Genomic DNA, 18,268 nt, shown 5'->3' with positions numbered 1-18,268 from the left:
AAAAAAATACTACACTTTAGTTACAGAGTTGAATTTTTAGTAAAGGTTAACTAGTGTCGATTTGTATTGCACATATGTTTTAAATTATCTCTAATACAGGACTCCTGGGTGGCTCAGTTGGTTGAGTGGCCAACTCTTGGTTTTGGCTCAGGTCATGAACTCAGGTGTCGTGCAAGATCAAGCTCCCATCAGGCTCCATGCTCAGTGGGAAGTCTGCTTGAAGATTCTCTCCCTGGCCTCCTCTCTGCACTTTGGTACACAAGTGCTCTCTCTCTCCCTCTCTCTCTCCCTCTCTTTTTCAAATTAATTATTTCTGGTACTTTAGTAAAAATATAAACTTAAAAACAGTTTTCTGACCATAATGAGATACTACTCACACCCATGGGATGGCTACTATCCAAAAAAAACCCCAGATAATAGTGGGGTTGACAAGGATATGGAAAAATTGAAGCCCCTGTGCATTGCTGGTGGAAATGTAAAATGTTGCAGCCACTGTAGAAAACAATATGGCAGTTCCTAAAAAAATTGATCATAACATTACAGTGTTCTCCAGCAAATCCCACTTGCGGGTATATACTCCAAAGAATTCAAAGCAAGGTCTCAAAGACATATTTATACACCCATATTTATAGCATTATTTACAGTAGCCAAAAGGTAGAGAAGGACCAAGTGTTCCTTGACAGATGAATGAATAAACAAAAATGACGTATACATAAAATGGAATATTATTTAACCTTTAAAAAGAAGGACATTCTGACACATGCTACAACATGGATAAACCTTGAGGATCTTAAGCTAAGTGAAGTAAGTCAGTCACAAAAAAAAAAAAATACTGTTAAGATTCTACTTATATCTAAAAAAATGAAAAAGATCCACTTATATAAAAGTGCCTAGAGTAGTCAAGTTCATAGAAACTGAAAATAGAATGGTGAACGCCTGGGACTGAGGGGAGAGGGGAGTGTGGAGTTGTTTAATGAATATGGTTTCAGTTTTACAAGATGAGCAAAGATCTGGAGATAGGTTGCACAACAACATGAATGTATTTAACACTACTGGACTGTATCTTAAAAATGGTTAAAAAAAAAATGTTTAAGGGGGCGCCTGGGTGGCTCAGTGGGTTAAAGCCTCTGCCTTTGGCTCAGGTCATGGTCTCAGGGTCCTGGAATAGAGCCCTGCATCGGGCTCTCTGCTTGGTGGGGAGCCTGGCTTCCCCCTTTCACTCTGCCTGCCTCTCTGCCTACTTGTGATCTCTGTCTTTCAAATAAATAAATATAATTTTTTAGAAAATGGTTAAGATGTGGGGTCCTTGGATGGCTCAGTGGGTTAAGCCTCTGCCTTTGGCTTAGGTCATGATCTCAGGTTCTTGGGATTGACCCCCACATCTGGCTCTCTGCTCAGCAGGGAGCCTGCATCCCCCTCTCTGCCTGCCTCTCTGCCTACTTGTGCTCTCTGTCAAATAAATAAAATCTTCTTTAAAAAATGGTAAGATGGGGGCGCCTGGGTGGCTCAGTGGGTTAAGCTGCTGCCTTCGGCTCAGGTCATGATCTCAGGGTCCTGGGATCAAGCCCCACATCTGGCTCTCTGCTCAGCAGGGAGCCTGCTTCCCTCTCTCCCTCTCTCTCTGCCTGCCTCTCTGCCTACTTTTGATCTCTGTCTGTCAAATAAATAAATAAAATCTTTAAAAAAAAAAATGGTAAGATGATAAATGTAATGTGTATTTTACCAAACTTTTTTAAAAATTGGTTTTTGGATGTTCATAACTCTGAGAAAAGTAGCGTGTTGATTATTTCAAGTAATAAATGATTAAATTATGTTTCCACAGTTCTGCATCTTCCAGCTGGTGAGCACTGAGAATAACCGCTATAGTCTAGATCACATTTCCTCCCTATTCACTTCTCAGGTAGGTTGGATTATCCTTTGCATGTCACACAAGTACAGGAAAGAAGTATTGACTCACTCAGCTATGTTGTAAAGGGATGGAAATCTAAAAATGGAATATTTAATGATACATGCAAACAAAATCCCACTTGGGTTTTACCAAGTTCTTGTGGTACTATCTTTTGTTTTTATGTTTTTACCTCTCCTACCGATACAAATTTAAGTCACTCTAAACTATGCCCTTTCTTATTTTAACCTCTTTTTCCCCACATTTCTCCTTAGGAGACACTGATTGACTTTGCCATAACCTCTACAGACGTCTGGGCCATGTGGCATGATGCTGAAAACCAAACTGTTGTGAAATACATCAACTATGAACAGTATGGATCACTTAACCTTTGTCATCCTGCCTCACCCCAGGGAGTTTCATATTTAGAAAATGGAGCTTTTTATGTAGAACCAAAGTCAAGTGTTTACACTGAAAGGATTCAGTCCTAGATTTGCCTGTTGTGAACTGTTTTCCAAAATTCCTCCTTTTGCATTTTGTGTCATTTCTTAATCTCTTGGGTTTAAAACAAAGGATTCTTAGGGTTTGAGGGAGATAAAGAAAATACCATATTTCTTGGAGAAATGGCACATACCGAAAATACTTCCAACTTGGGAGTTTTCTTTGCTTCTGAGCAGAGTATTTCTGACAGCCACAACTTTCAAAACACACTACAAACCCTTTGGGTTCTCAGTTTCCTCATCATAAGAAGAGACATTGATTGCACAAGTATAGTGTTTTTGAGACTTTTTTAAAATAGGAAACTTTTTTTTTTCCAAAAATAATGAACTCCAGTATATAAAACTATTATTTTATGAGTATAAAATTGTAACACAATTTAATATGTTGATAATCTCTAATATTATGTATATTTGGTCTCTACTACTTGTAATGTACATAATAGTATAAAATGTTTCAATAGTTAAAAAACACATTAAATAATAATTTTGAATAAAACAATTGTGTAACCCCTGAAATAACCTGTGTAGGTTTCCCTAGAATACAGCTTACTATGAAATTAAGCTAATTGAACCTTAGGGGCTCTTCATAACCTTCTATTCTAGAACAGAATTAAAGGAATAGTTGCCCCAGACAGTTGAGTTGCACCTCAAAAAATATGAGAGTACTCCTTATAGATAGCATTCCAGCAAAATGGTAAAAAAGCAGAACTCTGTGTCAGATGAGAGTTTGAGTCCAGTTGTGAAACTGAGTAGTTGTGAGATGCCCTAAGCCTCACTTTCTCCATCTGCAAAATGGGGTAATACATCCTTTAGACTTACCATGGGCTTATAAGAGTAATACCCTTAACAGCACTTAGCATAATGTCTAATATATAGTAAATGCAGATAGCTATTGGTTGTAGATTTGTAGTTAGAGTTTTAATTCCAGGAAGATGCTTTTTAAACTGTTAAGAGTACTTCTCTAAAGCCAGACTGCTGAAAATAAGTTTTATTTATTTATTTTTAAACTTTTAATAGATCAACAGCATAAGCTTTTAGTTATCATTTTAATGCAGACTGTGGTCTTTTTTTTTGTTTCTCTATAGTAATGCTGCAGGTCAGTGGAATTCGGTTTTTATGCACTCTCTGCCAGAGGAAGAGATAATTCTCAGAGATGATCAAGACCCCAGAGTAAGCAACATTAAAATTTTATGTAATGGGGGCGCCTGGGTGGCTCAGTGGGTTAATCCGCTGCCTTCAGCTCAGGTCATGATCCCAGCGTCCTGGGATCAAGTCCCACATCGGGCTCCTTGCTCAGCAGGGAGCCTGCTTCTCCCTCTGTCTCTGCCTGCCACTCTGTCTGCCTGTGCTCACTCTCGCTCCCTCTTTCTCTCTGACAAATAAATAAAATCTTTAAAAAAAAAAAAGATTCTTTAAAAATTTTATGTAATGGGATGATTTACTCTGATCATTAGTCTGAGAAGAATCAGTTATATTAGTCTGAATTCTTTCAGCTGCAGGTTAAAGAAACCCACCTGAAACTGACTTAAGCTTAAAACAAAAATGTATTGATTTGTGCAGCTGAGAAGCTGAGAGGAACCTGGCTTTAGCCATGTCTGGAACAATGCTTTCAGGGTTTGATCTCTCTTTTGTCTCTATTCTGCTTTCCTCCTTGTTCAGTTTATTCTCAGGCAGGCTCCCTGAGCCTGTGCGTTCTATGAACTTATTACTGCAATGGAACGAAAGAATCTCTGTCCCTGGTCCTGAAGTAGACTCGCTTACCAGGCTTGAACCATGTGCTGATTTCTGACATAGTCATTCTGAGCAGAAGGAATAGAATAATCTGGCTTAGCATGAGAAAACTGACCAAGCTGCACCTTGCTGTTATGGAGGCTGTGAGGTCAGTTGAGTATGGGGATATGGGTAGAAGAGGAACGGCTACCCAGAGAAAGGTAGGGATTTGTTAGTAAAAGAAGGGAAATGGATCCTGGGCAGATATAAACACTATATGTCCACTATACCAACCATGTTGGTACATGCATGTAAACTAGAAGTCAGATAAATTCTGGTACCAGTATATGCTATGAAGAAAATAACTTTAAATGGGAATACAATAGCGAGCAAAACAGGCCAGTCTCCCTCTTTTTCAGAAATACCATCAGGATAAGTAGAAGCAAAAGCTTTCAGATGATACCTTCATGCTAAAATGCAATTGAAGATTATGGGCCCCTAGGTCATGAGAGCCTCAGTAGGAGGAAAGAAAATTGAATGAAGGTCAGTCAGGTTTACTACTTCCTGGAAAATGTGATTTAAAAATTGGGATGGCACGCCTGAGTGGCTCAGTCGTTAAGCGTCTGCCTTGGGCTCAGGTCATGATTCCAGGGTACTGGGGTCGAGCCCCACATCGGGTTCCCTGCTCTGCAGGAAGCCTGTTCCTCCCTCTCCCACTCCCCCTGCTTATGTTCCCTCTCTGGATGTCTCTCTGTCAGATAAACTCTTTAAAAAAAGGGGGGGAGGACAAAATAATTAGGCAGCATAAGACTTCCCATTTTTTTCCTCTCTACTTCATTTCCCTGCTAGTGATGACTTATTGCAGGCTTTTGTTTGTTTTTACATGTATTGCCTATTCTTGATTCCTTTTCAATGTGAGCCACTTTGTGGATGGTGTATAGAAACCAGTTTAGTTTAGTTGTTCTCTTCCCAGGGTGTATCACCAATAAATTGGGTTTGCCTTTTCCATTTAAGGTTGACATTTGACAAGCTGCATTTTCCAGTGGAACGCTATGAAGTACTCCATGAGATACATACTGAGGGGCGCCTGGGTGGCTCAGTGGGTTAAAGCCTCTGCCTTCAGCCCAGGTCATGATCTCAGGGTCCTGGGATCAAGCCCCGCAACGGGCAGCCTGCTTCCTCCTTCCCCCTCTCTCTGCCTGCCTCTCTGCCTACTTGTGATCTCTGTCTGTCAAACAAATAAATAAAATCTTTAAAAAAAAAAAAAAGGGTGGGGGGGACGCCTGGGTGGCTCAGTTGGTTGGGCGGCTGCCTTTGGCTCGGGTCGTGATCCCAGCGTCCTGGGATCGAGTCCCACATTGGGCTCCTTGCTCGGCAGGGAGCCTGCTTCTCCCTCTGCCTCTGCCTGCCTCTCTGTCTGCCTGTGCTCACTTGCTCTCTCTCCCTCTATCCCTGACAAATAAATAAATAAAATAAAATCTTTAAAAAAAAAAAAAAGATACACACTAATTTCATTATAGTATGCCTAGTTAACGCAGAGACACTAAATCTTCTCAATGTGAAAGGATAGAACTGCTCTAGTACTTGATATTGCTCAATTATAGAAAGACTATATTCATATAATGGAAACTCAAATGTTGGTACTGATGTGATGACTTCTTCCTTCAAATTTTCCCAAATTTTATCTATTCAGAATGACATTAATTTTTGTTTTCTATTCTAACAGGAGATGTATTTGCAGAATCTATTTACACCAGGACGATTCATAAAAGCAGCTTTATGTAAAGCTTTACAGGTCAGCAAGAAAAGAGTTAATGTTTATTTCAGACTATCGTTGTATAATTAATAATTATTATTTTTCTTGTTTTATATACACTAAACACCAAATGTATTTTTGCAGTTGTATATACATGTGCTCTTAGTGTAATTTTTTAAATGTTTTTTCTGTTAAGTAAGACTCCCAGCAGGGAGGTAAAGCTGTGAGTTCTTTCCTAGTGACTAGTAGTAAAAAAAGAAATCTGTGCCTATATTATTATAAAAATATATCATAATATTCTGCATGTAATCTCAGTACTTGAAAGAAATTTAAAATGTTTTCTTCGTTAGTTTTGATAGTACTCTTATTTATCTTTCTGTTAATACAATGAAGGTCTGACTTAGTTCACATTCCAAAAAAAACTCTAAAAATCTAATCTTCAAAGTCACATGCCTTAAGAGATAATTAATGCTTCACAAAAGGATTCTTTACTTTAAAGTCACTTTGGCTTACTTAAATTGCCATTAACTTTGTGGATTAAAAATAGAACAATCACTCAGAGAATTGAAAGGTCCCTCAGAATCTCCTCACCTGACCTTCCACACAAAGAAATACCTTCTGAGGCTTTTCCAACAACTTCCAGTTGTCTCTGCCTCCAGTGATCAGTTTCTCACTGGTCTTGTGTGAGTTACTTTTTCCGAGCTGTGTCGTTAAAACCTCTTTCCAGGGGCGCCTGGATGGCTCAGTCCATTAAGTGTCTGCTTTCAGCTCAGGTTGTGTTCCCAGGGTCCTGGGGTTGAGCCCCATGTGGGGTTCCCTGCTAGGCGGAGAGCCTGCTTCTTCCTGTCCTCCCTGCTCGTTCTCTCTCTCTTTCTCTCACTATCCCTGTAAAAAAATAAAAATAAAAAAGAAATGCTCTTTCCAGTATTGTATCAAATTTAGTCCTTGTCCTTTTGGCAGTTTCTCTCTCTTGGGACTTCATAGAACATGTCTCTGTTTTAGAAAGCAACTAGTCAAATATTTTAGGAATCTTTCCCTCTTGTCTTTCTCCAGATTAAATACACCCAGTTCCTTTCTTTCAGGTGATACCATTTCTAGACCCTTGACTTTTCTTTTACATACATTCTTAAATATCTGGCTATTGCATGTTTCTGTTTTCTCTCTGCTAAAACTTCAGGGTGACACGGTCACTTTCTCCTAAGGTGTTTTTGTTTTCATCCCATCTGACTTCTTCCTTATTAACAATGAAATGTAGATGTCCTATATTATCTCTTGTACACTGAAATGTTAAATATTCACTAAGGCATTTATTAAATGCTCTCCTTGAGGAGAGCCATTCCTATTAGAGTGACCAGCCCCAACAATACTCTGACTGGCTTTTGTGCCAGTCATGGGTGTGTGTTTTTAGCATCATTTTATATCTTCCTTCTGGCTGAGTAGTAATAGCTTTTCAGGGTTTGGGGGAATTTTTTTTTTTTTTTGCTTTTTTGTAATCTAGCTTATCCTATTATATATCCTATTATAATTCTGACAGATTCATGGATTTCTGTTGTTTCTGGTCTACAGAAATAATTTTTTTAAAAAAGAAAATTATTTCAAACTTGCTATGATTTTATATACAGTAATTATTTGTTCAGGCATGTTCAGTTTCTGCTATATAACTGTATTGGCCCAGTGCCTTCCAAACTCAAGTATTTTTCATTTAGTTTTGGTTAGTATATAATACTCTAAAATGTCTCTTTTAATTTTAGATTTTCTGCCGAGGAACTGAGAGGAATTTAGATCTTTCCTGGAGTGACCTAAAGAAAGAAGTCACTTTAGCTGTTGAAAGTGAGGTGAGGTTTTGGTAGAGAAAGAATGATCATCTCTTGGTACAGGGTAGATTGGTACTGAGGAATTGTTCAAATTGTTCACTGGACCTTGTTAGTAGGAAGTATAAATGTTTAAACCTTTTAATTTGAGATTTATATATATAAAATATCTTTATATATATGTATTTTGACTACATATCCTACATATGTAGTTAATGGTGTGTAATGCATAAGGGATATTTCATTTGGCTCTAACTTAGTAAAATGATATTAGACAGTTATGTTTTGGGGAAGAAAGATCCCAAATGGTATTAAGAATTTTTCTCTCTCTCTCTCTTTTCTTTTCCCCCTTTTTCTTCTTTGCCAGCTCCAAGGAAGTGTAACAGAATATGAATTTTCCCAGGAGGAATTTCGAAACTTACAACAGGAATTCTGGTGCAAGTTCTATGCCTGTTGTCTACAGTACCAAGAAGCCCTCTCTCATCCTCTTGCCCTGCATTTGAATCCACACACAAACATGGTCTGCCTGCTGAAAAAAGTAAGGGAGCTAAAGCATAGAGAAGAACTCCTTTAGATGCTTCTGCAGATCTTTCAAACTATCAGTCTCTCAAATGTTGTAGTTAGTTTTTAGAGCTTTGTATTCTTTTTTCTTTCAGAATTATAGTTCATTTCTATTTAGATAGTCTTCCTTAATATTTTTAATTTTCTTGCATTTTCCTTTATTTATCTTATTATGTATTGAAGTGATTTCAGATTTTAAAGAGTTACAGGAGTAGCACAAAGAACGTTTGTATGACCTTCGCCCAGATTCGTTTGTTAACTTCCATTTGCTTTCCTTCCTTTTATACAGACACATTTTTCTTCTTAAGCCATTTGAGAGTTAGTCATAGACATTATGCCCTTTTTCCTTAAATATTTTACTGTGTATCTTTAAAACAGTGTAATCTTACATAACCACAGCACAATTTAAAGATCAGGTAATTCGTTATTTATATGATATTGTACTGTTACATTCTGATTTTACCACTTATGCCCATAATTTTTCCTCTGATCTAGGGTCCAGTCTAAGCTCTTGGATATATTTGGTCGTCATGTTTATTTAGCTTAATCTTGAGCTTTTGTCAGCCTTTCTTTGTCTTTGATGACACTAACATTTTTTGACTATACCTATTTTATAGAATGTCTCTCAGCTTGGATGTGTCTGGTGTTCCTCATCATAAGATTCAGGTCTCAATTTTTTTATACCTGTAAACATTCATTGAAAAAAGTGTAATTGGAAGATTTGTATTTCCAGGGGTACCTGTCTTTCCTTGTGCCTTCCTCCTTAGTGGATCATTTGTATCTCCTGCCGGATGAAAACCTTTTGGCAGAGGATGAGGCAGCTATATCTGATGGTAATAATACTTAATGTGTCCATATTTAAGTCCCTTCCTTCATGAGCCCTATGCTTTTTTTCAAGTGGATGCAAAAAACAAACTTCGATTGCCACTGTGACCTTTCCTAGTCAATTTACCACAGTATAGATATGTGAGGAAAACTGAAGAGGCCTGAGCATCTCCAGGACCTCAGATAGATTCTTGGTGTTTAATTATTAATATTTTATGTTAGTATAATATTAATCAGTGACTCTTCATTGGCTTGAGTCATGAATGTTAACTCTCTCTTACTTGTAGATGTGGATGTTGCTCGGGATGTTATGTGTCTTATAAAATGCCTTCGGCTGATTGGAGAGTCAATAACTGAGGATATGTCAGCAGTGATGGAAATGAGCTGTTACAACCTACAGTCTCCAGAAAAGGCTGCAGAACAGATTCTGGAAGATTTGATCACTATTGATGTGTAAGGAGAATTTAGGGTAAAGTGCATTTCCTAATAGAAATTTAGCAAATTTTAGTGCCAACATCAAGTTTTTAATTACATTCAAGTCCATGCAAAGTAGTGGTTTGAAGTTAAAATGAGTTGCTGTAATTCTGAATAGGCGTCTCTGCATTTATTTATTTATTTTTATTATTTTTTTTTTATTTGACAGAGATCACAAGTAGGCAGAGAGGCAGGCAGAGAGACAGGAGGAAGCAGGCTCCCTGCTGAGCAGAGCGCCCGATGCCGGGCTCGAACCCAGGACCCTGGGATCATGACCTGAGTTGAAGGCAGAGGCTTTAACCCACTGAGCCACCCAGGCACCCTGGTGTCTCTGCTTTTAAACAGGAAATGTAACACATGAATTCAGATCTGGAAGCAGACTCTTGGATTATGCTGTATTAACTACTAACTGAGCTATAAGTTCTAAAACATAAAAGTATTTTCTCGGAGCATCTGGGTGGCTCAGTGGTTTAAAGCCTCTGCCTTTAGCTCAGGTCATGATCCCAGGGTCCTGGGAGCCTGCTTCCTCCTCTCTCTGCCTGCCTCTCTGCCTACTTGTGATCTCTCTCTCTCTCTCTCTCAGACAAATAAATAAATAAAATCTTTTAAAAAATAAAAGTATTTTCTCAAATGCATTTTGTCTGTCATTTCTAAAAGAATGAGGAAAAATTTGCTATATGAAGTTAAAGTATCTTGTATGCCAGAGTGATTATCTCCACTCCCTTATTGCGTATTTGGTCTTCCTGTTTCCATAGAGCCCTTAGCTTATAGGATTTATAGAGTCTTTGTTACGTATGCTCAGTAGTAATAGTTTTCTGATTGTCCTTCCAGAGAAAATGTGATGGAGGATATTTGCAGTAAACTGCAAGAGATCAAGAACCCAATCCAGGCCATTGGGCTACTTGTGCGGGAAATGGACTATGAGACAGAAGTGGAAATGGAAAAGGGGTTCAATCCAGGTGAATGACCACAAACGTGTCTCTTTGATTTAGAGAAAACGATTTAACTCCTTTTAACTTCTTTTCCTTTTTTTCCTCCTCTTCATTATAGCTCAGCCTTTGAATATTCGAATGAATCTTTCCCAGCTGTATGGTAGCAACACAGCAGCGTGTATTGTTTGCAGAGGTGTGTGTAAAATTGCCAGTACTCGATTCCTCATTTGCCGAGACCTTTTGATATTACAACATCTGTTAATGAGGCTGGGTGATGCTGTAAGTACTGCCTGAGGGAAACTTATAAAACCTACTTACACAAAGCAGCACTTGGGTGGTTCAGTGGGTTAAAGCCTCTGCCTTCGGCTCGAGTCCTGGTCTCAGGGTCCTGGGATCAAGCCCCGCATTGGGCTCTCTACTCAGCAGGGAGCCTGCTTCCTCCTCTTTCTCTCTCTCTCTGCCTGCCTCTCTGCCTATTTGTGATCTCTTTCTGTCAAATAAATAAATAAAATCTTTAAAAAAAAAAAAAAACCCTACTCACACAGAGCAGAATGTGCAGACTTTTGTCTTTGTTCACTGCTCTGTCACCTACATTTGACCTGTAGTGAGTGTCTAAAATGCAGATTAAGGGGTCGCCTGGGTGGCTCAGTGGGTTAAAGCCTCTGCTTTCAGCTCAGGTCATGATCCCAGGGTCCTGAGATCGAGCCCTACATCAGGCTCTCTACTCCGCAGGGAGCCTGCTTCCCCCTCTCTCTCTGCCTGCCTCTCTGCCTACTTGTGGTCCTTGTCTGTGAAATAAATAAATAAAATCTTTAAAATAAAATACAGATTAAGAACATACATGACAGGGACGCTGGGTTGGCCCAGTCAGTTAAGTGTCTGCCTTCAGCTCAGGTCATGACCCTGGGATCCTGGGATAGAGCCCCATGTTGAGCTCCCTGCTCCGCAGGAGCCTGCTTCGCCCTCTCCCTCTGCCTGCCTCTTTCCCTGCTTGTGTGGGCGCACTCTCTCTGTCCAATAAATAAATAAAATTATAAATTAAGTAAACTTTTTAAAAATAAAAGAAAAAAGAACATATATTACATGGGCCACCTGCTCACTCAGTCAGAAGAGCATGCAGCTCTTGAGTTTGAGTCCCATGTTGGGTATAGAGATTACTTAAATAGGGGTGCCTGGGTGGTTCAGTTGGTTAAGTGTCAGACTCTTGATCTCAGCTCAGGTCTCAATCTCAGGGTCATGAGTTCAAGCCCTGCATTGGGCTCCACGCTGGGGATGGAGCCTACTTTTTAAAAAATTAAATAATTAAGCTTTTAAAAAAGCACACATGAAGCAGGTTAATTTGCAGTTAATCTTTGTATGTATAGCGGTGGGGAAATTTCCCAGGGTGGCTCTCCAAATTTTAGTATTGTTAGTAACGACTTTGCTTGTGATAGTAGGGTACCATTTAGTGTGGAGGAGAAAGGAAGAAGAAAAGGAGTTGTATTTCTGCAGTACAAAATTTAGCCTAAGCACATTCTTTTTTAGGATGTATGTATTTGTTTGAGAAAGATAGCATGTGCATAGGTTGGGGGGCTGGGAGGGAGAGAGAGAATCTCAAGGAGGCTCCATGCCCAGCCTGGAGCCCACCTCAGGGCTCCATGTCATGACCCTAGGATCATGACCTGATCAGACTCTCAACCAACTGTGTGTGCTACCTTGGGGTCCTCCCAGCTCCATTCTGTGCTTCCTCTTCATCCTAATCTTCTTAGGCCACCTAACTCTTGTTCCACTACTAAATGTTCCATATTTGGAGAATGCCTTTCTTGTCTCTCAGTGGGTCATTTCATCCAAGTGTGACAAGGGGTCTGGCTCACTAACTCCTGTTAATGTAAAAAGAAATTCAAGGCCTTTGGGACTCACAGAGCTATTTATATATTTCAAATCAGAATTTATTAACTCAAATATGTTAATAATGGTAGAATTTCGGGTAAAAGTAAGGAGGACATTTAGGAAGATGATTTGTTCAGGACCACTAGGGAGATACAGGGGCCTTTCCCGAGAGGCTGGTACTTAGAGCAGCCATTAGTGAGTTCTTTTTAGTCTTTGCAGTCTTACATTTCCTCAGGGGTTTTTATGGGGCTTTTTGTTTGTTTGTTAATTATAACCATTGTTTTTTTTTTCTAAGTATAGAATAGATGTTCATTATAGAACAAGCCTTATATGTAAGCCTCTGTCTGTAAACAAGAAAAATTAAAACTCCTCTGTAATGGACCCAGTGACAACTGGGATAACATTTTGGTGTAGACCCTTTGTTCTCAAACGTTTTGTTTATTTCTAGAATTAGGATATGCTACATGGTGTTTTTGTAATCTGATTGTTTTTATTCTACCTCACACAGCTAATCAGTATTTTCACGTGTCATTAAGTATTCTACTACAAAATTCTTTTTTTTTTTTTTTTTAAAGATTTTATTTATTTATTTGACAGAGAGAGATCACAAGTAGGCAGAGAGGCAGGCAGAGAGAGAGAGAGAGGAGGAAGCAGGCTCCCTGATGAGCAGAGAGCCCGGATGCGGGACTCGATCCCAGGACCCTGAGATCATGACCTGAGCCGAAGGCAGCGGCTTAACCCACTGAGCCACCCAGGCGCCCTACAAAATTCTTTTTAATAGTTAACCTAGTACAGTTTTATTCAACCAGTCACATTTGTGACCATCCGGATTGTTGCCAGTTTCTTCCTCATACCTATAAATATCCGTACACCTCTACTATATTTCTGAGATAAATTCTCAAAACTGTAATTGATTAGTCACAACCTATGCACATTTTTAAGGCTTTTGGTGGTATTTCCAAATTCTCCTGTAATGTTCAAAACTGTTTTTATCCACATAAGGAAGGGCTTAGATTTCCCTGTTCCTGTTCTTGAATTCTGAGCCCGCAGATTCAGTGAAAGTTACACTTTTCTTTTCTCTTTAACCATCAGCATTTTTGTACTGTTAAATCTTTGGGTAGATATTTTTGCTACCCTAAAATTAAGGTGTGTAGCCTTTATGTATATATGTTGCTTTCTGTGTGTGCCCTTTGTAACTGTGTTTTTTTTGTTTTGTTTTGTTTTAATTTTACCTCCACCCAGGGTGCCTGGGCGGTTCAGTGGGTTAAAGCCTCTGCTTTTGGCTCAGGTCATGATCCCAGGGTCCTGGGATCGAGCCCCGCATCGGGCTCTCTGCTCAGCAGGGAGCCTGCTTTCCTTCCTCTCTCTCTGCCTGCCTCTCTGCCTACTTGTGATCTCTGTCAAATAAATTAAAAAATAATAATAATAATTTTACCTCCACCCAAACTTTGTTACCATCACTAATCGCTATGTATGGTCTCATCCACCCCACCCGTCATGTACAGGTGATCTTGGGAGCTGGTCAGCTCATTCAAGACCAGCAAGACCTACTACACCGAACAACTCCTCTACTCTTGTCTTATTATCTCATTAAGTGGGGAAGTCAATGCTTGGCAACTGATGTTCCAGTTGACACACTGTGAGTTTCATTATTTCGTTATTTTTAAAATAAAGTATGAGTTTGGTTATTTTTTTTCATTGTCTTAAAAAAAATTGTAAACATTATGCAGTTCCATGATTTGCCTATAAAATTCAGAGCGTTTAGCTGCTTCGATTTCCAAAGGTTGAAGGCAGTTTATAAAAAGGACCAAAATACTAGATATACATTATTATATATGTGGTTTTCTGAAAAGAAAAAATGTTTATTCTTAAGTGGAAATTGAAAACATACACAATTGCTAAAATTTGTTATTTCTAAGAAACTGTTGAGAGAGTTTTACGCTAACTACCCATTTTTTAATGCTTTTTCTAAAATTGATGTGGAGTTGACACAACAATGTTACATGAGTTTCAGGTGTACCATTATTGTGTGTGTGTGTGTTTAATATAAAGATAAATCCTGTTGAAGGCCAAATAGATGAGGTCACAGGGCAAGTTAGACCCCACACAAAAACATACTAGTTAGGAAAGGTAGGCCAAGCTGCTTTATAACCAAAAGAAAAAGGAGAATCTATTACTTAGAAGAATTACACTTTCAGTAAGATAAACTATCTTCTTTGGTAATATGCTTTCCATAGAGCTTTTATGTACAACTTACTAACAATGTCATTGGGAGACTCGTAATAATATTTTTGTAGAACTGCTGTATTTTTCTCTGTTCTCAACAGGGAGTCCAATCTCCAACACTTGTCAGTGCTGGAACTGACGGACTCTGGTGCTATAATGGCAAATAAGTTTGGTAAGGACTAGACTGTGTGAATTTGATTATAAATTTGGCGTTTATTGGGTATTCATTAAACAGATCCTTTACCACTTCTGCTGCTTTCATTTGGGGAGGTTCATAAGCAAGCTGTGGCCTGAGGGCTGCAAAAGGGAGTCCATGAAACCCCAGGCAGCCCAAATCAGGCATAAACTAAGGGTATTGCATATATAAACATATATATGGGGGCACCCAGGTGGCTCAGTCGTTAGTCTGCCTTTGGCTCAGGTCATGAACCTGGGGTCCTGGACTCCCAAAGACACTTAGGTATAGTGAAATCAGTGAAAAGAATAAGGAATGAGTGCACTGTTGATTTAAATGGCTTTTTATTGCATTTGTATAGTACTTCATACTTTATAACTGCTTTTACTTATATTGCTGTTGCTTACACCCATGATGCATTTTATATTTTGAAATAATAAATGTTATTTATTTGAAGTGTGAAATGAGTTAGTAAATCATCTTAGTTGAAAATTGACTCTACTATCACAAATTGACGATTGTCATAACCTTTTCTTTTTAAGTATCTAGCCCTCAGACAGTTGTGGAATTATTCTTCCAAGAAGTTGCAAGAAAACATATCATATCTCATCTCTTCTCTCAACCAAAGGCACCTCTGAGCCAAACTGGGTTGAATTGGCCCGAGATGATTACTGCAACTACCAATTATTTACTGCAGCTTTTGTATCCTTTTATTTAAAAGCCAGTTAGGGGCTTCTGGGTGGTTCCATAAGTTGGCTAAGTGGCCAGCTCTTGACTTTGCCTCAGGTCATGATGTCTGGGTCCTGGTATCAAGCCCTGCGTCAGGCTCCGCCCTCAGCAGGGAGTCTACTTGAGAATTCATTCGCTCATCCCTCTCCCGCTCCTACCCTGACTCACTCACTCTCTCTCTCTCTCTCTCATAAATAAGTGAATCTTAAAAAAAAATAATAAAAGCCAGTTAAAAATGTGTTTTCTGTCTAAATAGCCTAAGGCTCTTATTCTCCCTGTATAATGAAGATTCTTATTGAGATTGGGTGCTTAAAACCTAGATCTCTTTTGAAACATTATATGTCCTCAAGTATTTATTGAATGGCTCTGTATCTCAGACACTATGGTAGAAGCTGGGCGTCCAGTGGCGTCACCAGTATGTACAGTGTATCAGAGTTGGAAGTGGTTGCCCAGGGTTGAAATACATGGTTTAGCCATAGTTAATTGAGTTCTGAGTTAGGTGACTAGGCTTCTAGTATATAACCTTCAAACCATGTTTGTCTAATATAAGAACATGTGCTCTGCCACCTTCTCTTTACCTTCTTTTTAAAAAATTAAGTCAATTTGGGGAGGGTATGTGCTATGGTGAGTGCTGTGAAATGTGTAAACCTGGTGATTCACAGACCTGTACCCCTGGGGCTAATAATACATTCATGTTTATTTAAAACTTAAAAAATTATTTATAAATAAATAAATAAAAATTAAGTCATTGCGTGGACTTTGATGTCCAATATGTGTGTGTATACACACATACACGTATGTATGTTTGCCAAAAAAGTTAAAAAATCTCCTTATCCAGTGACTAGATGGCCTAGCAATCCCGGGTGTCTCTTTCTGGAATGTTTGATGGGAAATTGTCAGTATGTACAATTGCAGGTGAGTGCTATTGAATATTTCAGGTTTAATCATTCTGGTAAAGAATGGGATTTCAGAAATTTTTTTCTGTGTAAATGTTATCTACACTTTAACCGGCTAATAATAAGAACCACAATAATTTAAACTTGAGTGTACCAAAACATGCCCCAGAGACATTTTCTTTACTTCTTTCTTGACATGTCATTCCTAGTGTATTTTTTTTTTCTAGAGTATCTTGTTTTGCTTGTTTAATCCTGTTAGGTTCTCTTTATACTAAAACAAACACACCATTGTCTTCCTATAAATCCTTTAAAGGAATCTAGTCATTAAACCAGTAAATACAAAAGTTGAAAATTGTTAAGTCAGAAAAGTGTTTGTGTGTTTACATGTAATGGTGTTATTAGAGTCCTGTTTTTTTTTTTTAAGTATCTAACCTAATACAAGAGTAAATTAACAGGATTAGATTTTAATTTCCAGATGATTTCAGGAAATACGCCTTTTGTGTTAATTGTCTGTCTTTTTCTGTCTTTGAAGAACTTGGGAGTGGTTATCTCCTTATATTTGTTTTCTAATCAGAAAGCACCTTTTATGCCTTTAAGGATTATATTCAACTGCTGCGTCCCTGGTGTCAAGTCAATGTTGGTTCCTGTCGATTTATGCTGGGACGATGCTACCTGGTTACAGGAGAGGGACAGAAGGTAAATTGCATTTGAATGATGAACCAACTTCAGTGCAAAGAGGACACAGTCTCCATTTAACTAGGTTAGAGGGATGGGAGGCGTGGAATCCTCTAGATAAGAATAAAGACGATTAGTACCAGCAAGAACCATATGGGGGTTGTTCAGCTTTCATGTGCTTTGCAAATTAGTTAGAACATGGGAAAGCATGAAGAAGGCATTAAAACCCTTTTGCCTCTGTGTTGGTGTTTTTAGGGATGAATTTTGTAAATCAAATTTATTACTCAGTTACATGTTTTCATCATATACTTTTTTAATTTTATGCTGCTTTCTCATCCTCATTATGGAAGTTTACTTTTTTTTTTTTTTAAGATTTTATTTATTTATTAGACAGAGATCACAAGTAGGCAGAGAGGGAGGCGGGGCTTCCTGCCGAGCAGAGAGCCTGATGGTGGGGCTCTATCCCAGGACCCTGAAACCATCGCCTGAGCCGAAGGCAGAGGCTTAATTAACCCAAGCCACCCAGGTGCCCCAAAGTTTACCTTTCTGATTTGTTCCCTGACATCCTGTTTATGTAAATTTTCAAACATGCAGGAAAGTTTAAACACTTAAAATAAACAATCATATACTCACCACTCAAATTCTACAAATGTTAACATGTTACTATGCTACTGTATATTTATCCGTCAATTTTCTTATTAAAGTTAACTTTTTAATAGCATTTAAGTTAAAAAGTGAGATAAGTTAAAGAAAAATATTAAATAATGTGTCAAATAGAATTTAGAATGGCAGACATTGTAAATGTAGCCAAGTCTTAATTTTTCTTTTTTGGCTTTCCTTTAGCACCTGAAACCAGCCTGCCCTTCCCCCACCCCGCGCTCCCCTCCCCTATCCTCCACACCGGTGACTTAAGCAGCTAGAACAGTTCATTGTAAGTCATTTTGTATTCTTTTATTTCTCCAGGCTCTGGATTGCTTCCGCCATGCAGCATCTGAGGTGGGCAAAGAGGAGTTCTTGGATCGCTTGATTCGCTCAGAGGATGGAGAGATTGTGTCCACCCCCAAGATGCAGTATTATGATAAGGTACATTATGATGTAGTTTGGTCCTTCTTAAACCACCCTGTGTAAAAATGTATCTGAAATCATTGTTTTGATATTTGGGAAGAAAAGTAATGTAAAAACTTAATCATTCCCTGAACTTCCAAGAGAAGAGAAACGAATTTGCCTGGAGAAATTAAAGAAAT

General features: G+C 38.6%; 1 protein-coding gene across 1 annotated transcript in view; it reads left to right on the top strand.

Annotated features, from left to right (window-relative positions):
• The window catches only part of LOC132008267 (nuclear pore complex protein Nup160), a 52,124-nt gene that overhangs the window by 16,634 nt on the left and 17,222 nt on the right, over positions 1 to 18,268 (top strand). Inside the window, exons 8-23 of the mRNA XM_059386807.1 lie at positions 1,823 to 1,900; positions 2,161 to 2,258; positions 3,471 to 3,555; positions 5,822 to 5,890; positions 7,603 to 7,686; positions 8,030 to 8,200; positions 8,957 to 9,056; positions 9,336 to 9,501; positions 10,354 to 10,481; positions 10,573 to 10,733; positions 13,829 to 13,962; positions 14,651 to 14,721; positions 15,267 to 15,426; positions 16,299 to 16,368; positions 16,947 to 17,045; positions 17,988 to 18,107. Of these exons, the coding sequence (XP_059242790.1) occupies positions 1,823 to 1,900; positions 2,161 to 2,258; positions 3,471 to 3,555; positions 5,822 to 5,890; positions 7,603 to 7,686; positions 8,030 to 8,200; positions 8,957 to 9,056; positions 9,336 to 9,501; positions 10,354 to 10,481; positions 10,573 to 10,733; positions 13,829 to 13,962; positions 14,651 to 14,721; positions 15,267 to 15,426; positions 16,299 to 16,368; positions 16,947 to 17,045; positions 17,988 to 18,107 (1,794 nt within the window). The remainder of the gene's footprint in view (positions 1 to 1,822; positions 1,901 to 2,160; positions 2,259 to 3,470; positions 3,556 to 5,821; positions 5,891 to 7,602; positions 7,687 to 8,029; positions 8,201 to 8,956; positions 9,057 to 9,335; positions 9,502 to 10,353; positions 10,482 to 10,572; positions 10,734 to 13,828; positions 13,963 to 14,650; positions 14,722 to 15,266; positions 15,427 to 16,298; positions 16,369 to 16,946; positions 17,046 to 17,987; positions 18,108 to 18,268) is intronic.

The sequence above is a fragment of the Mustela nigripes genome, unplaced genomic scaffold, assembly GCF_022355385.1.
Source record: "Mustela nigripes isolate SB6536 unplaced genomic scaffold, MUSNIG.SB6536 HiC_scaffold_76, whole genome shotgun sequence".
NCBI classification, from domain to species: Eukaryota; Metazoa; Chordata; class Mammalia; order Carnivora; family Mustelidae; genus Mustela; species Mustela nigripes.
This window is presented reverse-complemented; position numbering and strand designations above follow the sequence as displayed.